Source organism: Mobula birostris, chromosome 3 (genome assembly GCF_030028105.1).
Source record: "Mobula birostris isolate sMobBir1 chromosome 3, sMobBir1.hap1, whole genome shotgun sequence".
Taxonomy (NCBI): Eukaryota; Metazoa; Chordata; class Chondrichthyes; order Myliobatiformes; family Myliobatidae; genus Mobula; species Mobula birostris.
In genome coordinates, this window is record NC_092372.1 from 70597986 (window position 1) to 70621708 (window position 23723).

The following is a 23723-nucleotide window of genomic DNA, read 5'->3' on the forward strand; positions in this document are numbered from 1 at the left end:
TCAAGCAACACACTTAAAAATTGCTGGTGAACGCAGCAGGCCAAGCAGGATCTATAGGAAGAGGTACAGTCGACGTTTCGGGCCGAGACCCTTCGTCAGGACTAACTGAAGGAAGAGATAGTATCTCCCCCTCTCCCTTTCAAATCTCTTACTATCTCTTCTTCCAGTTAGTCCTGATGAAGGGTCTTGGCCCGAAACGTCGACTGTACCTCTTCCTATAGATGCTGCCTGGACTTCTACATTCACCAGCAATTTTTAAGTATAATTTCATATGGTAAGGAACTGGTACCACAATGTGATGACCTTTGACCCATACAGAATGACGGGGTGATAGACAGGAGCTACAGGGAGATAGTCACCCCAGCTTGCAGGAGACTGGTAACTGGGAGACTGCCAGAAGAATGAGGGGAAATGCACATACAGTGCAGAGTACACCTGTGGTTGTCCCCTCAGTAATAAATGTGAAACTTTAGATACTATTGAGGAGGATGACCTACTGGGGGAGCCCCAGTGACCAGGTCTCTGGCATTAAGTCTGGTGCTGTGGCTCAGAAGAGCAGAGAGATGAAGAGGGCTGCAGTGTTGTTAGGAGATTCCTTAGTCAGAGGAACAGAGACAAGGTTCTGTGGGTGCAATAGAGACACCTAGAAGTCTTGGTATATACTGGCACTAATGGTATAGGTAGACAAGGTGGGGAGGTCCTGAAGAGAGATTTTAGGGAGCTAGGTAGAAAGCAGAGAAACAGGATCTCCAGATTAGTAATCTGTGGATTGCTGCCTGTGCCATGTGCTAGTGAGGATAAGAATAGGATGATTTGGCAGGTGAGCTACTGGTGAAGGTGGGGGGTAGGTTCAGATTTCTGAATCATTGGGATCTTGTGGGCAAGGTATGACCTCTATATGACAGGTTATACCTGAACCTGAGGGGGACCAATCCCTTGCAGGTAGGTTTGCTAGAACTACTTGAGAGGATTTAAATGCAGCAGGGAGTTAGTTTAACTGAAGTGATAGGGATGAGAATATGGCAGTTGGTATACAAGCAGAGGAAGTGTGCAGTGAGATTGGCCAATAAAAGGGAAAGATTGTAGTCAGTGGGATGAGTTGCAATGTAACAGGGGAACAAAATCAAAAAGGATGACAAATACAGTACAAGTATTATATTTGGATGCACGCTGTGTACAGGATAAGGTAGATGATCTTGTAGTGCAGTTAGAAATTGGCAAATATGATGTTGAGGTCATCACTGAGTTGTGGCTGAAAGAAGATTGTAGCTGTGAGCTTAACATCCAAGGAAACGCATTATATCAAAGGGACAGGCAGGTAGGCTGAAGGGATGGCTTGTCTCTGATGGTAAAAAAATGACATCAAATCCTTACAAGGAGGTGGCATAGGACTGAAAGATGCAGAATCGTTGTGAGTAGAGTTAAGGAACTGCAACGGTAAAAAAAACCCTGATTGGAGTTATATGCAGGTCTCCGAACACAGGCCAGGATGGGGGCTCCAAACTACAGCGCGAGTTAGAAAATGCATGTCAAAAGGATAATGTTACGATAGTCATGAGGAATTTCAATATGCAGGTAGATTGGGAAGATCAGGTTGGTCCAGATTTTGGAATCCAAGAGAGAGAATTTGTAGATTGCTTATGAGATGGTTTTTCAGAGCAGTTTGTGGTTGAGCCCACTGAGGGATCAACGATTCTAGATTGGGTGTTGCGTAAGATTAAGGAGCTTCTGGCAAAGGAACCCTTAGGAGGCAGCGATATGATAATATGATAGAATTCATCCTGCAGTTGGAAAGGGGGAAGCTAAAGTCAGATGAATTACTGTTACAGTGAACTAAAGGGAATTACAGAGGCATGAGAGAGGAGCTAGCCAACATTGATTTGAAGGGAACAATAGAAGGGATGATAAAAGGAGCAATGGCTGGAGTTCTGGGAGCAATTCGAAAGGAGCATAATAGATAGAGCCCTAAAACGTATTCTGAAGGCAGGATGACATAACCATGGCTGACAAGTCAAAGACAATACAAACGCAAAAGAGAGGGCATATAATAGAGCAAATATTAGTGGGAAGTTAGATGATTGGGGAAGCTTTTAAAAACCAACAGAAGGCAACTAAAAAAGCCATAAGGTGAAAAGATGAAATATGAAGGTAAGATAGCTAATAACATCAAATAGGATACCAAGGGTTTTTCAGCTATATAACGAGTAAAAGAGTCTAGTGTAGCTATGGGACTGCTGGAAAATAATATTGGAGAGGTAGTAATGGGGGACAAGGAAATGGCGAAAGATCTGAATAAGTATTTTGCAACATATTTTTCTGTGGAAGGCAGTGTGCTGGAAGTTTAAGATTGTCAGGTGGCAAAAGCGAATGCAGCTGCTCTTACTAGGAAGAAGGTGCTTGTGAAGCTGGAAGGTCTGAAAGTAGATAAGTCACTTGGACCAGATGTGTACACCCCAGAGTTCTGAAAGAAGTAGCTGAAGAGATTGTGGATGCATGAGTAATGATCTTTCAAGAATCACTGGATTCTGGCATGGTTTACAGGACTGGAAAATTTCAAATGTTACTCCACTCTTCAAGAAGGGAGGGAGGCAGAAGAAAGGAAAATTTAGGCCTGACCTCAGTTATTGGGAAGATGTTGGAATTTATTGTTAAGGATAAGGTTTTGTGGTACTTGGAGGCACGTAATAAAATAGGCCAAAGTCAGCATGGGCTCCTTAAGGAAAAACCTTGCCTAACAAATCTGTTGAAATTATTTGAGGAAGTAACAAGGAGAATAGACAAAGGAGAATCAGTGGATGTTGTGTACTCGGATTTTCTGAAAAACCTTTGACAAAGTGTCACACATGAGCCTTCTTAGCAAGATAAGAACCCAGAGTATTACAGGAAATATACTAATGTAACTAGAGCATTGGCTGACTGGCAGGAGGCAAAGAGTGGGAAGAAAGGGAACCTTTTCTGACTGGCTGCCAGTAACTAGTGGTATTCTGCAGGAGTCTATGTTGGAACCGCTTATTTTCAAGTTGTATGTTATTGATTTGGATGACGGAATGGTTGGCTTTGTGGTTAAGTTTGCGGATGATACGAAGATAGGTGGAGAGGCAGGTAGTGTTGAGGAAGTAGGGACGCTGCGGAGGGACTTAGACAGATTAGGAGAATGGGCAGAGAAGTGGTATATGGAATACAGTGTCTGTAAATGTATGGTTAAGAACTTTAGTAGAAGTAAGAAAAGCACAGACTATTTTCTAAATGGAGAGAAAATTCGAAAATCAGAGGTGCAAAGGGCCTTGGGAGCCCTTGTTCAAGATTCTCTAAAGGTTAACTTGCAATTTGAGTTGGTGGTGAGGAAGGCAAATACAATGTTAACATTTATTTTGAGAGGACTAGAATAGGAAAATAAGGATATAATACTGAGGCTTTATAAGGCACTGGTGAGGTCTCAGTTTTGGGCCCCTTATCTAAGAAAGGATGTGCTGACATTGGAGGTGGTCCAAAGGAGTGTAACGTTCCGTTATATTGGCTCATGTATGTCTAGGGGATCCTGCCCAGCACCTGCTTCAACACTCCCCTCAGGGTCAGTCGTCGCCCGAATCAATCACAAACATCAATCATCAGCCAGCACACCCAGTAAATTTTAACACATACACTTTATAGATATTACTAATTCTATGACATTAATATACATTTGATACAGAGAGGAAAGTAATGGGAAAAAAAAAGGCGCCAACACTTATCAAAGTCCAAGTTCTTCGCGCGCTACCGTTGGAGCTCAGTTCGACGTCAGACGACCACCCGAATTCCGTCGACCCACGGCTCGGGACCACCCGAAGTGATCGACCGGAGCCTCTCCGCATGTCCGCCGTCCTCCTCGTCTCTCCTCCGACTCCCCGCCAAAACTCAGTCCACAGTCATATCATACAGCATGGCGTCCGAAAACAAAACGATACATAACCACCCATTGGCTAATAGAACCTGGTTATCTCATTTAAAGTAAAACAAACTGTTAGCGCAAACTCTCTGCAGCGTTAAAACACAACAAAGCCGCATTCCACAGATTAACATAACAAAATCGCCATCTTAAATGTAACAAAAGAAAGACCCCGTACAGGAGGTTTACATAAATGATTCCAGGAATGAAAGGCTTGTCATATGAGGAACCTTTGATGGCTCTGGGCTTGTACTCTCTGGAATTTAGAAGAATGAAACCTATCAAATGTTGAATGGCCAAGGTAGACTGGAAGTGGAGAGGATGTTTCCTATCGTGGGGAAGTCTAGGACCAGAGAGCACAACCCCAGAATAGAGGCATACCATTTAGAGCAGAGATTAGGAGTATTCCTTTAACTAGAGGGCTGGTGTGAATCTGAGGAATTCTTTGCCACAGGTGGCTGTGGAGGTTAGCAAAGGATACTGGATGAGTCAGTCAGAGAATTCTTGCTAAGTCAGGGTGTGAAAAGTTAAGGAGAGAAGGCAGGACAGTGATGTTGAGAGGGAAAATGGATCAGCTATGATGAAATGGCACGGCAGACTCGATGGGCCAAATGACCTAATTCTGCTTCTCTGTCTCTTATGGTCTTATATAAACAGAGATAACAATCTTGATTCTGATTGTGATCCTAGTCTCATAATGTACTGTAACTGCTCCCACTACAGAGAGCTAGCGAACAATTCTCCTTTTCTTCTGTTAATAAATGTTTCTGTGGCACTTTACATTCCTGTGTTTCCACACCCATCTGTGTGGTTTTTTGTTAGGGCAGCTTAACCTGCCCAAACAAGACAGAAATTTGGGACCGTAACACACCCATTCCCACGTAATGAAACCAAGCAACTACTTCAGTATGTAAGTGAGGTGAATCAAGAGATGGCACTAATGAAATGTAAGAAATTATCTTTCACAAGACATTAACCAATTAAGTCACGTATGCAGCCACAAGTAAAGAAATTAGTTTGGTTTTACTAGTCTTACAGATTACATCAATAAACTTGTTTGCTTAATAAAAAACCAATGAAAGCTAGTAGAATATACATGTACATCTCACAAAAAATTAGAAAACTCTACAATAGCTTACCAACAATTAGTGACAGTAAGAGCATACATTGAGGAGTGTCCCTGAAGTGATTTTAAGGAGGTTTGGAATATTCTAATTTTCTTTCACTACAATTCTAGGACAACAATTGTGAAACTAGATACAGCGGGACACCTAAAATCAGTAACCCACATTAAGAAAGCAAATGTTTATTACTAGTATTTGTCCAACAAGTCAAGAAGATTTGAAGAAAAATAAGGGAATTTGTTGCTGAACACATTCATTTTAAAATATACTTTGTCACTCATGCTCCAAGATTAAATTTCACCTTGCATAACATTTACCCAAAGAATACATTGAACTAATTTGTCACGATTTCTTTCCTAGCTATCCCATAGCAACCAGAATTTGCTTATAGATTTTATTCAATTGCTACACACATTTGTGATATAATTTGTGTTTGTTGTGTGTTAATTCATGCAAGTTTGTAATATCACTGGAAGCTCTTATCCTAAATCAATTTTTTTTCAACAAATCCAACAAACATCGATACTATTTCAGGCGAATCGAAAAGAATCCACTTAACCCATGATTTCTGAAGATAACTTTATGTCAAAGCAAATTAACAAATTATAAGAAAATGTCAGGTCTAAAACTTGCTAAAAGGACTCACATTTTCACAGTCAGGTCTCACCATCCATGTTTCCTTTTGGCTCAGGAAGGACCAGGATGAGTTCCAAGCCCAGACAGTCCTGGGGCTCTGTAGCACGGCACTGACTGATGCTTAGCCTGCGGCATCATATGTAAATTATAAGCCATGCCTGCAAAATTCCTTTGAAAAGCTTTGATAATTGTCCTCACCCCTAACATTTCGGTCTATCAATTCTGTAAAAGCCTTTTGACTATTCTGATCCTTCCTGACATTTTCAGTGAGTTCTGACAACATTTAGCTGGGAAATGGCCAATGGAGCATGGCCAGTAACTCTTGGACATCCACATTGGGAAAATATTCCAGAACCTACTTGTTAAGTGATGGCACTGTTAAAGCTCAGGAATACCATACCAAAAATCTCTGCTTCTTCCTCTTTTCTGTGGTGCTCAGGTGGTAGGAAGGGAGAATACATGACGTAAATTAGTCATGTTAACCGAGAAGTTTGCTTTGCCCTGGTTGTGGTCCAGCTTCTTAAGTGATGGTGGAGCTACATTCATCCAAGAAAATGGAGAATATTCCATTGTAGTTCTCACTTAGATGGTCAAAGGCTTTATGGAGTCAGGAAAAAAATGGATTGTCACAGAATACCTGACTGGCTCATGCCAAAGTACATTCATGATTTTTTTTTCCAGTTAGGTCTCTGCCCAATGATAGCACCCCCTTGGCTGTTGATTCGGCACGGATGGAGAATGATGAATGTCGGGCATTGCTGATGATACCTTCAATCACTTTATGGATGATTACAATGCAAATAACTGGCCACTCTGGATTTTGTCATGGTTTTTGTGGACAGGGCAGTATCTCCGTTGTCTTTGTAAGCTTTGTAGATGTGCTGGAACAAAAGAATTAAACTCCATCTCAACAAACTTCTTCTGTATCTGGTATTCTTAATATCATATGGAATGAATCAATCCGAATGAAGACTGGCTTCTGTGGTGGAAAACAAGGTAGATCATAGCTCTTCTGGCTGAAGGTGGTTACAAATTGTTCAGTCTTATTTTATGAACTCACATTGTGTCATCGTGGAGACTCCACCTCCTATTAATGGTCTGACTACAAATGAAGGATCACTTCACACTCTCTGTACTGTTCTGGTTCTGCTGTTTATCACTCAGGTAGTTCTGTCTCGTGGTTTCACCAGGTCTGCAAAACATTTTCAAGAACGCTTGGTTCTGTTCCTGGTATGCTTTTCACCTCTCGTCATTGAATCAGAGTTATTCTACTGGATTGATGATAATTGTAGAGTGGTGGTTATCCAAAGTATGAGGTTACTGACAGTGGAATACTCGTGCCTCAGTGTATGGCCAGTTTGGAGTTGCTCGACCTGGCATGAATCCATCTAATGTAGAACAGTGCTGAACAAAAAATTCATTGTGGGCTTCAGGAAAGGGAAGTCAGAACACATGCTAGTCCTCATTGATCAGCAGGAGGAAGGGTGAGCAGCTTCAAGTTCCTGAGTGTCAACATCCCAGAAGATCTACCCAGAACTCAATGCAAACATGAAGAAGGCACACCAGCGGCTTTACTTTATTAGGAGCTTGAGGAGATTTGGTAGGCTACCAAAGACTCTAGCAGATTTCTACAGATGTGCTGTGGAGAGCATTCTGACTGGCTGCATCAGTGCCTGGCATTGAAACTCCAATGCACAGAACTGAAAGGAACTGCAAAGGGTTAGACCTAGTCAGCTCCATCATGGTCACAAGACTCTTCACCATCACAGAAATCTTCAATGACCGCACCTCAAGAAGGCGCCATCCATCATTAAAGGACCCTGACCATCCAGGACATGCCCTCTTCTCTTTACTACCCCGAGAGAGGAGGGGCAGGAGTCTCACTCAATGCTTTAGAAACAGCTTCTTCTTCTCTGTCATCCGATTTCTGAACAGTCCACGAACCCAAGAACAGTATTCCTCTTTAGTACTATTTATTTACTGTTTTTTTCTATAACTTAATGTATAGAAATATTTTCTTAAGTCTTGCACTGAACTGCCGCCAAAAAACAACAAATTTCACGACAAATGTCGGTGATAATAAACTTGATTCTGATTCTGAATGGTATGCATAGCACAAGGGAATTTGTCCCCATTATAAAGACAGGAACTTCGCTCTGTGTGCCTAACACTTCTACCAATGCAGTCATGGAAAAATGCAAGTCAATTCAGAAGGACAAAGCCCAATCAATGTAAACACTATTATTAGTTCTCAGCCCACCTACAACTTGGCAGCAAAGTCCCTCAGCATAAGAGTGGTTGGAAGTAATGGGTACCTTTGAAACAGTTTGAAACCCCAACCAAGAATACATTTCTTTTACAAAGGCCATTCAACATGGGGGGTGAAACAATTTCATCCGTGAGGTAAGATAGCTATCATAGAGGTTTCCTTGCCCATGTTTGTCCCGATGCCTTGAGAAACTATCAGGTTTGATCACAAACAAGAGAAAATCCGCAGATGCTGATTTTCTCCAGTCCTGATGAAGGATCTTGGCATGTAGCGTTGACTGTACTCTTTTCCATAGATGCTGCCTGGCCTATTGAGTTCCTCCAGCATTTTGTATGGGGATTGAATTCAGTTTGTCCTTCTTTGTATACCACTGCATGGTCACCTCTGGTCCAGTTGGCCTTCCCAGGAGACATACCTTAGGAAGAGAGAGGACGGAGAGTCTGGGTCATCTGACGGTGTTATTCTGAGGATGTCTATGTGACTACACCTAAGACCTTACCCAAGAATGACCTGAGTCTGACTACAGCCTTTAATCGGCACACGCACAAACCTCAATGGTGGGTGTGCAAATACCATTAGGACTCTGTTGCCCACTCAGTCCAGGTGATGAGCTTAGCAATAATGTCCCCGAAGCCCCAGTAATTTTCATAAAGTGTGAGAGATGCCGGCTGAAACACAGAACGTTTTCAGGTGTATATCTCAAAAATTGCCTGACCGGTCTGGAACAGCTCGGCATTTCTGGTGCAGGACACAAAATGAAGCATGAAATACGAGGAGGACTTTGCATGGCTAACTTGGTGGGGCGCATGCACTCTCGGTCAAGACAGAGTGGGATGTATCCAATCTTATTCTTACTATTGACTTTCAAAGCCACTTTGACACAGCCAACAGGTTTGCTAGACCCTTTCAGAGGGTAATTAAGGGTCAGATACAGATGGGGAGGACATCAAATTTCCTTCTGATAACTTACTGCCTGTATGCCATTTGCACTTAAGGCAACAATGAATGTCTTCCATCTCCGTCTGTCCATAGCCTTGCACACGGATAAAGAAGGATTCTTCATTGCAGTTTTTTTTGACCAGTCAGGGTTGTTCACCTGAGCTGAACCCCCGAACATGGAGAACTGGTGAACCACTCCTAGCATGGCCACTACTCTCAACCTGTTTGGTACGATTGACCCTACAAAGAGCCAAAGCGCAAGGCCCTGACTCCAAACATCACGCAAGCCTCCAAACCCTACGAAACTTACATATTCCTAGTCATCATCCCTGATGTGGACTCTGTTTATTTAGATTTACCTAACTGTTGTAGTGGGATCTAAACTTGTATCTATGAATCATTAGTCCCAAGTTCTGCATTATTAGTTCAATAATAAAACAACTATACTACCGTAAACAACAAGAATTCTGCAGATGCTGGAAATTCAAGCAACACACATCAAAGTTGCTGGTGAACGCAGCAGGCCAGGCAGCATCTCTAGGAAGAGGTGCAGTCGACGTTTCAGGCCAAGACCCTTTGTCAGGACTAACTGAAGGAAGAGTGAGTAAGAGATTTGAAATCTTACTCACCCTTCCTTCAGTTAGTCCTGACAAAGTGTCTCCGCCTGAAACGTCGACTGCACTTCTTCCTAGAGATGCTGACTATACTACCGTAATCATTTCTTCTAATACTTCAGATTTGTACAGTCACAGGGCTTGCACTCACACAATTATGGTTATATTTCTCTTCCCTTCTAATGAATGCAACTCATTCTAAATTTCTTCAAAATTTTAAATAATTATATTAGTCAAAAGTTATAAAAGCTGAAGTGAAAATGAGAAAAAAATTGCATATTTTTCTATGTTTCTTTTTCCATTATCCACTAGAATAAAAGCAGCTAGCTTTGGAGAAGAATATTGGGCAGCATTACATATGGTATCCTGCCAGCTATCTCTTCCCACCCAGTAATCTCTGGGGAGCGCACATGAGCCAGCTCCCTCAGACAATACCCTCCCTTATCAGGACAGACTGCTGTCTGGTTTCCTGTCTTAAACCCGCACTTCTGCTTGGAACAAGAACACATTACATCAGAAAGCTTGCTACCTAGGTTCTCTATGTAAATCATGTCGCAAAACATGTTTCTGTTTGAGTATGTAGCTACTCTTTGAGTTAATAGTCTGCAATATTTTCCTGCACAGATCATTGAGTCGCATCATAGAACAATGTCCATACTTTACATAACCCCTTTACAATGTGAAAGTACATCTGCCAAAACAATTTACTGGCAATCCCAATAGATTAGATTGTTTAGGAACGAGTATGTTGACCTCTGTTGGAATAATCAATTTGATTCTAGCCAAGCTATTTGCACCAGAACTGCGATTCAGATTATTAAATAATTGTCTAAAAGGGAATGAAACTAATCTCAGTTGATCTTTTGAACTAACACTCATGTGCAACTTCATTAACAATTGAAAAATGTTTCCTATCAGAATGACACAGAAAACAATATATACCCTCAATCACAGGCACATGAAAAGTTGCCACCTACAGATGGACATATAAGATCTCCTATCCTGTTATTTAATTTCAAATAAAAAAGAACCATGCCGATTACAAATACAGAAAGGTCTTCATTAATGTCCAAGAACAGCATAAAGGCACACAAAAACAGTGAACACACTGGACTGGCTCACATTCATTTTCAGACAAAGAAAAAGACGGCAATATTTCAGGCAGCAAACTTCAGTCCAAAATCAAGAACAAGCTCTGATAAAATACTTAATCTGAGAAGTTAATCTGTTTTCCCGCCTTTCCACAAGCTTTCACGTAGCATGTTCTGTGTTTACACCTTTATTTCCACTCCAATATTATATGTCATGTTGCAACAATATCATTGTCTCAGAACGTTGATATGGTCCTGAGTTGCTAAGTAGGAAAAGTCAAGAAGCCAAGTTTCTCACAAATGAAATTTATAAATTTAAGCACACTTCCTCCCTGGTCTAGCATTATGGGGGTGGCATTTGGCACTCCCAGGTACTCAAAGCATAAAGGTAGGAGCAGGAATCTATCCATGCCTGTTGCTTCATTTATAATGTGGATTCTACTTCACAAGCTGAACAGAAAGATAATTATGGAAAATAAGGAGAGTGTCTAAATAGAAATTAATTTTAAAGATATATCAGCTAATTCCCTGCATTCACCAAAGCATCCTTACATTATACATTTGTGACTTAGTATCTTCCCAGAGATCCCATGCTTGCAATAAATAGACAAATAAGTTTGTTCACCTTGGATATACTGGGATATGATTATGTCACCAACTCTTATGGAGTAAACTCATGGAACTAGACACAGTCTAGTAGCTGATTGCCAGTGATTCCAATAAACCTTTATATCAATCAGCCCAAACAGATTCAGATTCTGATTTATTTATCACATATACATTTAAACATACAGTGAAATTTGTCATTTGTGTTAACAACCAACACAACCAAGGGATAAACCTTGTGAATATATTCATATTTGTTTCTGCAAAGCAGAATTCATACTTTTTGAGAGCTGAAAGCACCAATATCACAAACTAAATAAAAATCCTGAAGTTGTATATATTACTGGCCAATGGACAGGCACCACAATCCTCCCCCTGCAATAAAACTTGTTACCTAAATCACAACCAAACACTTACTTTGTATCTTTCCACAGTTAATGCTCCTTTTTTGGTCAAAAAATTGTTTCTGGGCAAAAGAAACAAGCAAGAAAATGTTAAAAATTTAAATTGCAACGCAGCAGAAAGACTTACTTAAAATTTAACAATATGACTATCACTCCACCAATTCCATACAGGCACAATGTCTAACTTACAACAACTGGATACTTCCTTCATTTGTCCCAGCTCCCAGTCAGAAAGAAGATAATTGTAAAGTATTGCTTGATCAACCAGCATAAAATCAATCTCCAACTTTTATCTGGTGCGAGGCTTCATTTTTCCAGACAGGAGGCGACCAGGGAGTAGTGACCATCTGTACACAGTGTGTCAACAGATAATGAATGACTCTGGGGGGAAGGGAGGAGCCGGGGGTTGGGTTAGGGCAGGGACAGGGCTTCAGCTCCTCTAGAAGAAAACAACCTAAACAGGAAAGAACATTGAAATAGCACTTGGAATGCATGACGCAAACCTCAGCCTTGAAACAAAGAGCAGGAAACTGCTCTGGCTGGCTGAGGTGGAGTGAAACCAGGGAGAGGCATTTATACATTCTAAACAGTCTTATTTACATGGGCAGCTGGGCCAGTTTGGGTCAGAGAGTTTTGAGGAAATGATCATTGGCTGCTTGCCATTCATACTGACTGACATCGACGAGTGTTCTTTGGTTAGAATGATCTTTTAAATTGTAATTTCAGCTATAGCCTGCTTGTGGAGTTTATTACTGCTTGCACATATGATTCCAAATGGGAAAGTGTGTCCATTCAAGAAAACAAATTTTCTTTCAGTTGATACAGTTCAGTGAAACCTTGCCTACAGTTCCTGGGAGTGAATGAATCCCTTTACTCACTAGGTAAAAAAATATTTAGCTTATGCTGCCAGTAAGCAATGCTGGCATGAATTTAGGGATGCAGAAAACAATCAGGTATTTATTAAAACTATTTATGAAGCTTATGAAATTCCCAGTATCCACTTCTCATTTCTCCAAAAGTGTTAGTTAAAGCCTTTAGGTTACAGATACTTAAAGTCAAAAGTTTTCCTATGTTGGTAAGTATTTGAAATATCTGCTTCTACACTGCAAAGCAAATCAAAGTGTCAGAGAAAGACCTGCATTTTTATGGTATATTTCTTGGCCTTTTCATGGAATCCCATAGCATCTTAGAGCCAACTATTTCTGAAGTGTGGCCACTGATTCAGGGCAGGATATGCACAAAAACACAAGTATGGGAGTATTAATTTTAAATGCTGATAAGCTCTATCCACATTTCTATCACTACAATACATTAGGTACTTTGTTAATAGCACTCACACCCACTACTTATTGTGCCGTAGCTGAATCCTTCACTTGCCAACAAAAGTTTTACTGCAGTAAGTTGTGACAGGTACAAAGCAACACTGTAAAGAGTTAACATAAACTTTACATAACTTTAAAATTAATTTATGGTTTCGGACCACCTGAATTTAATATGATCCATTAACAATGCCGGAAGCCTAAGTAGAACAAAGAGCTTACCTAAACTGGCAGGGAACACAGGCACTTTCCCCACTAGATCAACTTTATAATATCTAGCTATCTCCTTTGGCCTGCTGCCAGTCCTCCCAGTCATGCCCTTACAGCTGGTAACAGCAATAAAATATGTTGTGTGTGCTCCTAAAATGGTATTCTGAAAACCCAGCGCAGGCAAGCTAACACAACAAACCTGTATCAACCTTGTATTTCTTTCTTTATAGCAATGTCATATATTCATTGTGAATCAGTTCAAATTAACCCCAGCTATAAAACATAACTTGTTCTCAGAAGGAGTAAATGTTCATTTTGTTTCAAAAGATCTGAATTAAGTGATAACTTTTGTGTTCATGGATGGTTATCTCCACAACTATTTTGAATTTGACCTGTAGAGGGAACCAGATTGTGTTAAATATGATTTTTGTCAATGAAGTATTTAAGCATCTTTTAAAGTGTGTAATGCCTAAGCAAGTACAAAGGGTAAATGACAGAATACCACTCATTCAATATTTATTGCTCTAGCGAAGCTGTATCCTTAGCTCATGCATAATAAAGTTTTCAGTGGGTCATGTAACTTTTCCTACCAATTTAGATTCAATTAGCTTTATTTGGCACATGAACATCAAACTATTGAAACATACAGTGATGTGCATTACTTACATTGAATCAAGTCAGAGGGGAACTGGTTTTGACATCCCGCAAGCTTCACCATGCTTCTGGTGCCAGTGTACTGTAGCATGCCTGCAACTCACTAACCCTAACCGTACGTCTTTGGAATGCCGGTGGGGGTGAGGGACTTGGAGCACCCGGAGGAAACTGATGCAATCGCGGGGTGAACATACAATCTCCTGACAAGTAGCAGCGGGAACCGAACCCTGATTAGTGCTCGCTGGCGCTGTTAAGCGATGTGCAAACCACTAAGCTATTATTATTTAATAAATAAATGTATTCCATTCCCATCTGTTGTTTTAGCCATTTTTTCCAATGCATTGCTGTCAGTCAGCTTTTCTTTAATATCTATAGTCTCACTTGGATTTTTGTACAGAAAAGGACTTTGCTATCTACTTTTTCAACTATCTCCAAAGCAGTGGTGCTTGAAATACTTTCCATCCAGACGCTTCTATGCAGAACATAAAGAACATGTTAGAATTTTGGGTTCAGCAATGTATCAAGATATTTTTATTTTTGGGTGTGGTTGTGTAGGTTTGCAAGGAAGGTTTGTTTTTGCTGTTTGAGGCATAAGGTTGCTAAGCAAGGGGAAAGTTTCTTGTGCAATATAACTGGCTATTAGAATTGAGTGGACCTACCTAACCCTTAAAGCTGTAACTGGATGACTCTTAATGTTGTAAATTGATCTCTTAAGAAATTTCTGCTTGATCACTGTCAGACACACAACATTGTTCTCCCACTATTTTTACTTAAGTATATTAACCATACAAATATCAAATTTCTGTCAGGCAGGCCGTTATTGGAAAATTTTTAACTGTTGTCAGGTCACCTCGTCTAAAAGCTGACTCCTGTTGCTCCAAGCATATCCCACTCCATGGAGTTTACTTGGCCAGCTGCTGGAAAAACTTGCTAACAAAAGCAGAGAGCCGTGGATTTACAGAGCAGCAGACCTGGCACACAGCTCATCTGAGAGAAACTAAGCAGTCACTGCATTGGGGGGGTGGGGTGAAAGATCAAGGTCGTGCTAACTTTCAAACTCATCTGTCCAATCCCTGCCCCACCAGCACATATCCCTGATATTTTCCTGCAGGAAATACAGAATTAGATTTTGGACTCCTCTATAAACGTTTTGCTACATAACAAAACACTGGATCAGGTGAGTCCTCTCTCACCCCACCTTTCCCCACTCATAAGCATGAAGCTTGGCACAGGACAAAAATCAATTCAGGACTGATTTAAGGCAGCTGTACCTGCAGGCTTTTTGTGCATGTACAAGATGACAGTCGAAAGACCAAATTCTTCACTGATAACAATGCTAATAGGAGAAAAGTCACGGAAACACAATAAGCCCCACAAATGGGTAATAAAGTAAGAAGTAATTACAGTCTATGATTCGGAGGAGAATGATGGAAGATTTGATAGACGTATACTAAACTATGAGTATAGATAAGGTAAATGTAAGCAGGCTCCTCACTGGGATTGGTTTAGGGTGAAAGGTGAAATACTTCAGGCGGAATTTCTTCACTCAGAGAGCAGTGCAAGTGTGGAACAAGCTGCCAGTAGAAGTGGTGGATGCAGGTTCAATTTCAGAGGAAATTTGGAAAAGATATAGACGGGTGAGGTATTTATTTATTTAAAGATACAGTGCAGAACAGGCCCTTCCGGCCCAAGGAGCTGCTCCACTCAGTAAGCCACCTATTTAACTCCAGCCTAATCATGGGACAATTTACAATGAACAATTAACCTACTGAGTGTGGAAGGAAAGTGAAGCACCTGGAGGAAAGCCGGAAAGAACATGCACATTTCTTACAGACAGCATAAACCGCAACACCTCACGCTAACCGCTACGCTACTGTGGGGCCCTCATGGTACAGTGGCGTACCATAGGTATGGAGAGTTATGGTCCAGGTGGGGGTGCAGTACTTCTTCCATAGGAGTCTCTGTTATAATATAATATTGCTCTTGTATTTACATTGTTTACTCGCAGTTGTGCTTCCTCTTTGAAAGTTGTTTGCATTCTCAATCGTTAGATTCTACAGATGCAAGCTTGGCTCTGATGTGCACTCTGGGAATTACAGGGTTAATAACATAGGAGACAACAGGACTGGACTATTGGCAAATGTTGAGCACACCCACGGCAGCCAGTGAAAGTGTTATCAATACAGATTAATGCCTGCCTGATACTTTTTTTTTGCTGAGTGGCAGTGTTTAAATCTTGAGCACAGGCAGTTTTCAGTCATGTCTTGGTTCAATGATTCAAAGCAGTGGAGTAAAGCACAAGACTAGAAAGCCGGACTAGAAGCCAAAAAGCAATCACACTGAAGTACATAGCCCAAAACTCTAACAGCATCTTGGGTCAAAAGCTGTTAAGAAGTTGGCCCTTTGCCTATCAAGTCCATGCTGAACTGTTATTTTACTTAGACTCATCAACCACATGTTGACCATAACCCGTGGTACACCACAGTACCGTAAGGGCACTTCGGTAGCATAGCAGTTAGTGCGATGCTATTACAAGTCAGGACTTTGTAGTTCAATTTCAGTTCTGATGCTGTCCATAAGAAGTTTGTATGTCTTTCCTGTGAGTGAGTGGGTTTCCCCCGGGTGCTCTGCATAATCATAGCCTTACAAAAAGTAGTGGGTACGGCCTAGACCGTGAAAGGTCAAGCCCTCCTCACCATTGAGATCGTCTACATGGAGCGCTGTTGTAAGAAAGCAGCCTCCATCTTCAAAGGCAGATTGGCAACAGTGTCTCCTCCACAATCTCCATCAGCACAGGTGCACCACAAGGCTGTGTGCCTAGCCCCTGCGCTTCTCCTTTTACACTTATGACCGTGTGGCTAATCACACTCCAATGCCATGTTCAAGTTTGCTGACAACACTAAATCAAAGATGTCAAATCTTAGGCCAAATCAAAGGTGGTGACGAATCAGCACGTATGAGGGAGATTGAAAATCTGGCTGAGTGGTACCATGACAACAACCTCTCACTCAATGTCAGCAAGAACAAGGAGCTGATTATTGGCTTCAGGAGGCAACCAGAGGTCCATGAGCCAGTCCTTATCAGAGGACCAGAGGAGGAGAGGATCAGCAACTTTAAATTCCTCAGTGTCTTCATTTTGGAGGACCGGTCCTGGGCCCAGCATGTAAGGCCAATTGCGAAGAAAGAATGATAGTCCCTCTACTTCCTTAGAAGTTGACAAAGATTCGGCATGACATCTAAAACTCTCACAAACTTCTATAGATGTGTGGTGGAAAGTATATTGACAGGCTGCATCATAGCCTGGTAATGGAAACACCAATCTCCCTAAATGTATTGGATACAGTCCAGTCCGTCCCAGCCCTGCCCTCTATTGAGCACATCCACGTGGACTGTTGTGGCAGGAAAGCAGTATCCATCATCAGGGACCCCCACCACCCAGGTCATGCTCTCTTCTCACTGCTGCCTTCAGAAGGGAGGTACAGGAGTCTCAGGACTCTCAGCACCAGTTCAGGAACAGTTATTACCATTCAACCATCAGGCTTTTAAACCAGAGAGGATAAATTCAGTCAACTTCACTCACCCCATTACTGAACTAATCCCACAACCTATGGATTCACTTTCAAGGACTGATCTCATATTCTCAATCTATTTATTTATTTACTATTATTTCTTTTTTGCTCTTTCATTTTGTATTTGCACAGTTTACTGTTTTTGTGCACATTGGTTGTGGTCTGTCCTGTTGGGTGTGGTCTTTCATTGATTTTTAGTATGTCTTGTATTTAATGTGATTTCCCACAAGAAATGAATCTCAGGGTTGTATATGGTGACACATATGTACTTTGATAATAAATTTACTTCGAACTTCTGTACTTTAGAACATTTTAGAGCTTCACAGTTGAAAATGCTGAACTACAGTGCAGCAACAACATGCATCTACATTGCATCTTTAACAAAGAAAATGAGTAAACAAATAAAATTTGACATCATGCCACAAAGAGGTTTTAGATCAAGTTTTTCTTAAAGGAGAAGAGAAAGGTAGAGAGCAAAGTAGCTTAGGGAGAGATCTTAAATTCATACCTAAGTTCTGACAATGATGAAGCAATTAAAAGAAAGATTTACTTTCATTTGCAACATACAATCCTTTGTTGGTGCTTGATTCAGCAACACCATTCAGACATGTGATCAAGTCCTCAAGATATTTTCCTTTTACTATCCGATCTAAAGACTTAATTATCAGAAAACATGAATCAAGATCAAACTAATCCTAAGACTAACAAAATGTCAGCTTGTAAAACATTAAGTGAGATAATATCCAATTTTGGAGCAAAATTATAAAAAGAATGACATAAAATCATTGCAAATGATTGCTTTTTTTGTGGTAAGTCAGCATTATTAATCAGAGTCCTTTAGAAAGACACATCATACTCAGCCATGCTGTTCATACTGTTGAAAAGTTAATTGTTCTTCAGAGGTGATATTGCATGACGAAACACAGCCTCAAAGAATCACCCTGAGGATCCGTGTATTGTGAATGAGAAAAGTGTTCTTTCCCATATTTAAATTCAAATAGAAGTATGCTATCGATGTGGTGGTAACGCATATCGGTGATTCCAAAGATCTACAGACTTCGGTGAGACCAATGATCCATGAGACCATGTATGGAGGGATCATGTTCTAATTTACTGACCCATTGCCCATTTTTAATAACTTCGGTGGTCTCACTGCTCTGCAGGCAGGCCAGAACATTCACTGAGATGGCTGTCAGCATTCAATCCTGCGCAGTAACTGTCGCTGGTCTTTGTGTGCCATGGGAAAGAAGAAAGCATGGACATGCAGGGGGCAGCAGTGAGAGAAATGTGAGTTGAAAGTAATCCCTCCTTAGATGGTTCAGGCTCATATCTGGAGGGTCATCTTTGTTACATTGTGATTATGGTGCTACATCTGAAATTGATCAGAGAGGATACAAGTAAAAATAGAATGAAGGGGCAAAGTTTGGAAAGGAGGATTGCAATTAGCAATTATAATCACTGCTGTGATGACCTCCTACCTGCTCTTCCTTCACCTGTATGTTTCTCCCATACCTCCTTGGCACTTGTCAGATTTCAGTGGGAGTCTCAAACCCTTAAGGCAGGACATGAAACATCCACACAAGAAGAGTAAAATAACCCAAACAGAAAATGAGAAATTACCTCTAATTTGTCCAACTGTGTGTGAGTATTCCTCATGGTAGGACAGAAAGTTCGTATGTTCTAACCCTGTCCATGGTTAGTATGCCTACACCCTCTCTGCCCCACCTTTCTAGCTTCCACTCCTTTCCACTCAATCATTAAATATTGTTTTGGCCCTCAGCCATTTGGTGTGTACAGTTCACTGATATGATAATTCCTCACCGCCGAGATGTTCTGCAACTCCCACCAGCAAAGGTATACTCCGATACGAGGTATGAAGTCAAGGCAGGCAGAACTAATATAAGGCACAAACACAATCACACAATTTATAGTGAGGATTTTGAACAAGAGAACTTTGCTGATTCCCATTTCCTTCCTAGGTCAGATACAGCAAAGAGAATGAAACTTTCCAAAAGCAACTTTGCCCGGGTAGTAACACTGGTACAGCCCACCATCAGATCTTGCCTTGTTTTTTATAAACCTCAGCCCTACTGTGGTACATAAGCATCGATTTAGGGAATGACATATTCCAAGAAAAGTAATTTACTGCAGAAGTTTTATTTGAACCATCTACCTGCTTAATTCCAATCTAACACGTAGTAATCATGGGAAAGTTCACAAGTAAGGCCATCAGTAAAAGAAAATAGTTAGAAAATTAAGCTATTTCATTAAAAAATCAGGATTATCTTGTAGTATTACACAGATGTGAAAATTAAAGTGGTGTTTTAATAGTCTTTTGTTAAACTCAAAAGAAAATTCATAAAATCTGTATTAAAAGGGTAGGTCTGTGTAAAATGTATCTGGCAGATTCCTGTGTACGAAGACTATCAAATATGCTATCAAATATTTTGTACAATGGCCATGGTGCTTTAATAAATGTTATCAAACAACGACCTTTCTTTCATATAATTTTCATAGCACTAAAACTGTTTTGCAGCTATAGATATGCGAGGTCACCACACAGAATTCAGTGGATTGATATGATAACATATAAATGTGGTTTGTCTAGTATTCGGTACAGAAAACAAATAGGTCCAATGAAGTTTCTCCATGGAACCAGACTGTACAATATCTGTAACATCACCGATCACACCTGAGTTGCCTCAGCATCTAAAATATTTCCATTTCCATGCGGTTAGACAGATTTTTGAAATAAAAAAGCTCCTTTGTGACCTGCCTAGAGAGGTCTCTGTCAGAAAGGGAGATTTTCCATTACAAGACAAGAATCAATCAAAAGCTGCAATATTTTCGCCTTGACCATGTTTGAAAGAATTCACAAAACATTAAAAAAACAATGTTAGGAATGCATGTTTAGAAAAGGTGGAGACCACCTCATTATTACTTTTAGATCAGCCACAGGGTTTTGACATTAGTAATCAAGACCACATCTCTTTCATTGGCCTCCGAAGCTCTTATAAAGTATTCTGATCCAAGCTCTTCACAATGAGTGCACAAAGTAAAGAGATCTCCAGGACCCATTTCACACAACAGCACATTGCACTTTATTTTGCCTTACCCAACTCGCTTTCACCAGCCTTACTTTGTTTCTAGCTAAACATTTTTAAATGATCAGAGAGCGACTATATCCCTCTTTGGTTCAAATGGCAGGGCAATAGCAGTTACTGGTTATTACTTTAATCCCAAATCTCACTCATTTATAGTGGCATAAGACAAAAGAGTTGGCACTTTCAGCACGAGGGTTTAATTAACACTGTTTTGGTTGATGAACAAAATCAGTATATTCTTTTTTTGGGCTCCTTTTTGTTATAAGAAATAAATATGTTGGGAGCCAGTTCAGGTAATCTGTTAAACTGGCTTCTTTCTCCTGGATGTACGCTGACAGGACTGCATCTGAGGAAAAGGAAGTGACTTAGAGCAGCAACAGATGAGTAAACAACATAGAGTTTAAAACATTGTGCCCTAAGTCTTATGAAACACCGATAACAAACTAGGGTCATCTTAAAAAAAAACTTAAACTGAAAGTAGAATGATGGAAGTTTGAGGAAGGGAGACAAGTGCAAAGGAGGCACAAGAAAGGGGGATAGACTACAGGCAGGGAGAAAACTGCTACAGCTGAGCAAAGCAGGAATAAGGAATAACTTCTGCACAAGGTTTCTGATTAGCCTCTCCAACACTTGTTGAACTACCACTTGTGCAATCAAAACACTCCTAAACCATGTATGCACTTAATACTAAAAACAATAAGGTTAGCTATCAGATAATTAAACAAAAACTTACTTGTTTCAGCTTAGTAAACTCCTCTAAGTGTAGTCCTTGGTTTTAATTCACACACACTGCTCTCTCTTTCTCTCTCTCCCTTTGAGAATGTGCATGTAATGTGAATCCTACTGCCCTGAACACTGCCAATACCTTACTCCAATCACATGATCACTGATATCTAGGGCGGGCTTAGACTGGGAAGGGTGGAGTTATAAAACCTCTGGACTCTACTCTTACCATTGCTCAGAATCTCCAGATACTCTTCTCCCACTAGTAAAACAATATAAATTTCATAACAAGAACTGGATGGATTAACTTGGTGTCTCATAGTGCCAATTTACTCTGAATAAAATTTAAAAAACTGCTTTGCTCTGCAGCAGAGGATGCCTTCAGTGTATCTGTCAAACAGGAGATTTCTTTTTAGCACTAAAATGTGTCTTAAGAAAGTGGAAAGCAATGAAAGTGGTCAGTAGTCTCTCTTTTGTGCTTTTAAATCCTGTTTGAGCAGAAAGTGCAAAGAAGCATTAAGCCAGCAGGTTCAGTGAGAGGCTATTGAGGTTTTGCAGAAATGCCTTTTTAAAAGACTGAAGCCATTGATGGAAAACTGCCAAGAATTTTGAGCAAAGCCTGACTAGAAGATTGCCAACAAAGCAAACAGAGAAGAATTAACATTGCAGGCTTAGCATAGGTCAGCCCAGAAGGTTGAAGTCAGGAACCAAGATGTAATGGGTGGGATTGTGCTTCTCACTAGCCATCCGTTCCATGGACAGCTGTGTGGATCAGCTCTTTCTGAACTTGTGCATCACAGCAGGGAAGCTAGACACAAGCTGGAGGGTCAAACCTTAGTGCATAAACTTTCCTGATCAGTAGAGAATTCAGCATCAGGGCCAGAAGAGAGTTCAGGCATGTTTGGCTAAGAGTATGGATGCATTTTACATCTGGGTCAATGGCTTTATACTAGCTATGGGCGATATGAATGAATGCAATTACAAGCTTGATTGGAAAGCTAAGAGCAGGTAAATGACAGTTTTTAAACTAATGTTTCTAATTAATTTCTATAACTTTGGTGCAGTTTTTAAATGAATGAATTACCCTTAAATTCTTATTATCTGTAATAATTCATAATAATTAGATTTTTAAAACTTTACTTCAACTGGCCATCTCAGGGGTTGGAGTTTGGGCTTTGGCATCCTTTGTCTGAGGACTAATCATTGCTCACAGGCCTCTCTGCTTTGTAGGATCTCTCAGCAGCAAGGCACGGAGATTGCTCAGACACATTGGGCCACAAAAACTATCTACAGCCTTAAGAACACTGTGGTTATTAAGGGTGACGAGCAGTTGGATTGAACATGATCCAGCTCCATCTTTGAGACAACACATTCACAAGAATCATATGGTGATGTAGCATGGAAACAGAGGAATTTCTAGGACCATTTCATTGGATATATTTAAAGTGAAGGTTGATTAGTAAGGGCACCAAAGGTTATGAGGAGAAGGCAGGACAATAGGGTTGAGAGGAAAAGTAAATAGCCACGATCTAATGGTGGAGCAGACTCAATGGACTGAATGGACTAGATCCGTTCCTAATATTCATGCCAGTTATCCATTGTAATCCCATTTTCTAGCACTCAGCCAAGAGCTTTCCAAGAACTTTGAGATGGAGCACAAGCCAATGTTCGACTCCATTTCACCAGTTAAATCGCCTATTAATCGGCCATTAAAGTATCAAGGAGGATTGATCCATTGAGTCAAATGCGGAAGGCAGGTGAGAAGTTCAATGCCGACTGCTTTCCTTTGATTGTTGCCAGATGAGGAATCTGAGAGTGGCTTTTCACTGTGTGGCTTGCTGTGGCAAGTGGGTAGGCCTCTATGACTTGTGTGGTGTCCCTCTCTTTCTCTTTCAATGAATATCTTTGTCCTGAGGAGGAGGAGAAGATGGTGGCGCGATGCAGCTCGCAGCGGCCACTCTGGTGGTGATGTCTGTTATTTGTCAAGTAGGGTGCCGTGCACAATCCTGATTTGATGGAGACGGATGTGAGGGCATGGAGGAACATCTGGTGAAACTTCTGAAATGTCTGCTTCGCTGCTGCTGCTACTGTGAGGTCCAGAATCTCCGGAGGGGAAGGCCCTGAATCCTCGGCTTTGCCTGTTGCTTGGCAGCTGGGGCGGGGTCGAAGCACTCGGCAGAAGATGGCGCTCGGAGAGGCTGTGTTGGAGGGGCTGGTCGGAGGCTAGAAGTTTTTGGACAGACTCAGAGTCCGCTGCAGTCGGGTGCTTCCAATGGTGCTGCATCGGCAAGTTTGCGGCGCTAGAGGTTCATGGCAGGAAGAGTTTCTGCCTTATGCCATCTGCGTGAGATGATGAAGCTATCAGGACTTTGAGACTTTTTTTTTTACCATGCCCATGGTCTGCTCTTTATCAAATTATGGTATTGCTTCGCACTGTTGTAACTATATGTTATAATTATGTGATTTTGTAAGTTTTAGTCTTGGTTTATCCTGTGTTTTTTTTTGTGATATCATCCTGGAGGAATGTTGTATCATT

At 40.9% G+C, this 23723-nt stretch overlaps 1 protein-coding gene across 9 annotated transcripts in view; it reads right to left on the bottom strand.

Annotated features, from left to right (window-relative positions):
* The window catches only part of LOC140195117 (Krueppel-like factor 3), an 81525-nt gene extending 60219 nt beyond the window's left edge, over nucleotides 1-21306 (bottom strand). The window contains exons 1-3 of one of the 9 annotated variants that reach the window (XM_072252889.1): nucleotides 21198-21301; nucleotides 11622-11670; nucleotides 3726-3969 (exon numbers count right to left, since the gene is read on the bottom strand). Coding sequence is in view for 1 of the 9 variants with exons in the window: in XM_072252883.1 (XP_072108984.1) it covers nucleotides 11798-11879 (82 nt within the window). In the remaining 8 variants the exon portion in view is untranslated. Of the gene's footprint in view, nucleotides 1-3725; nucleotides 3978-11621; nucleotides 11671-11797; nucleotides 12039-21197 lie in introns of those variants that run through there. The other 8 variants (XM_072252886.1, XM_072252885.1, XM_072252890.1 and 5 more) reach the window with 8 other exon arrangements.
* Nucleotides 21307-23723: the final 2417 nt, after the last annotated feature.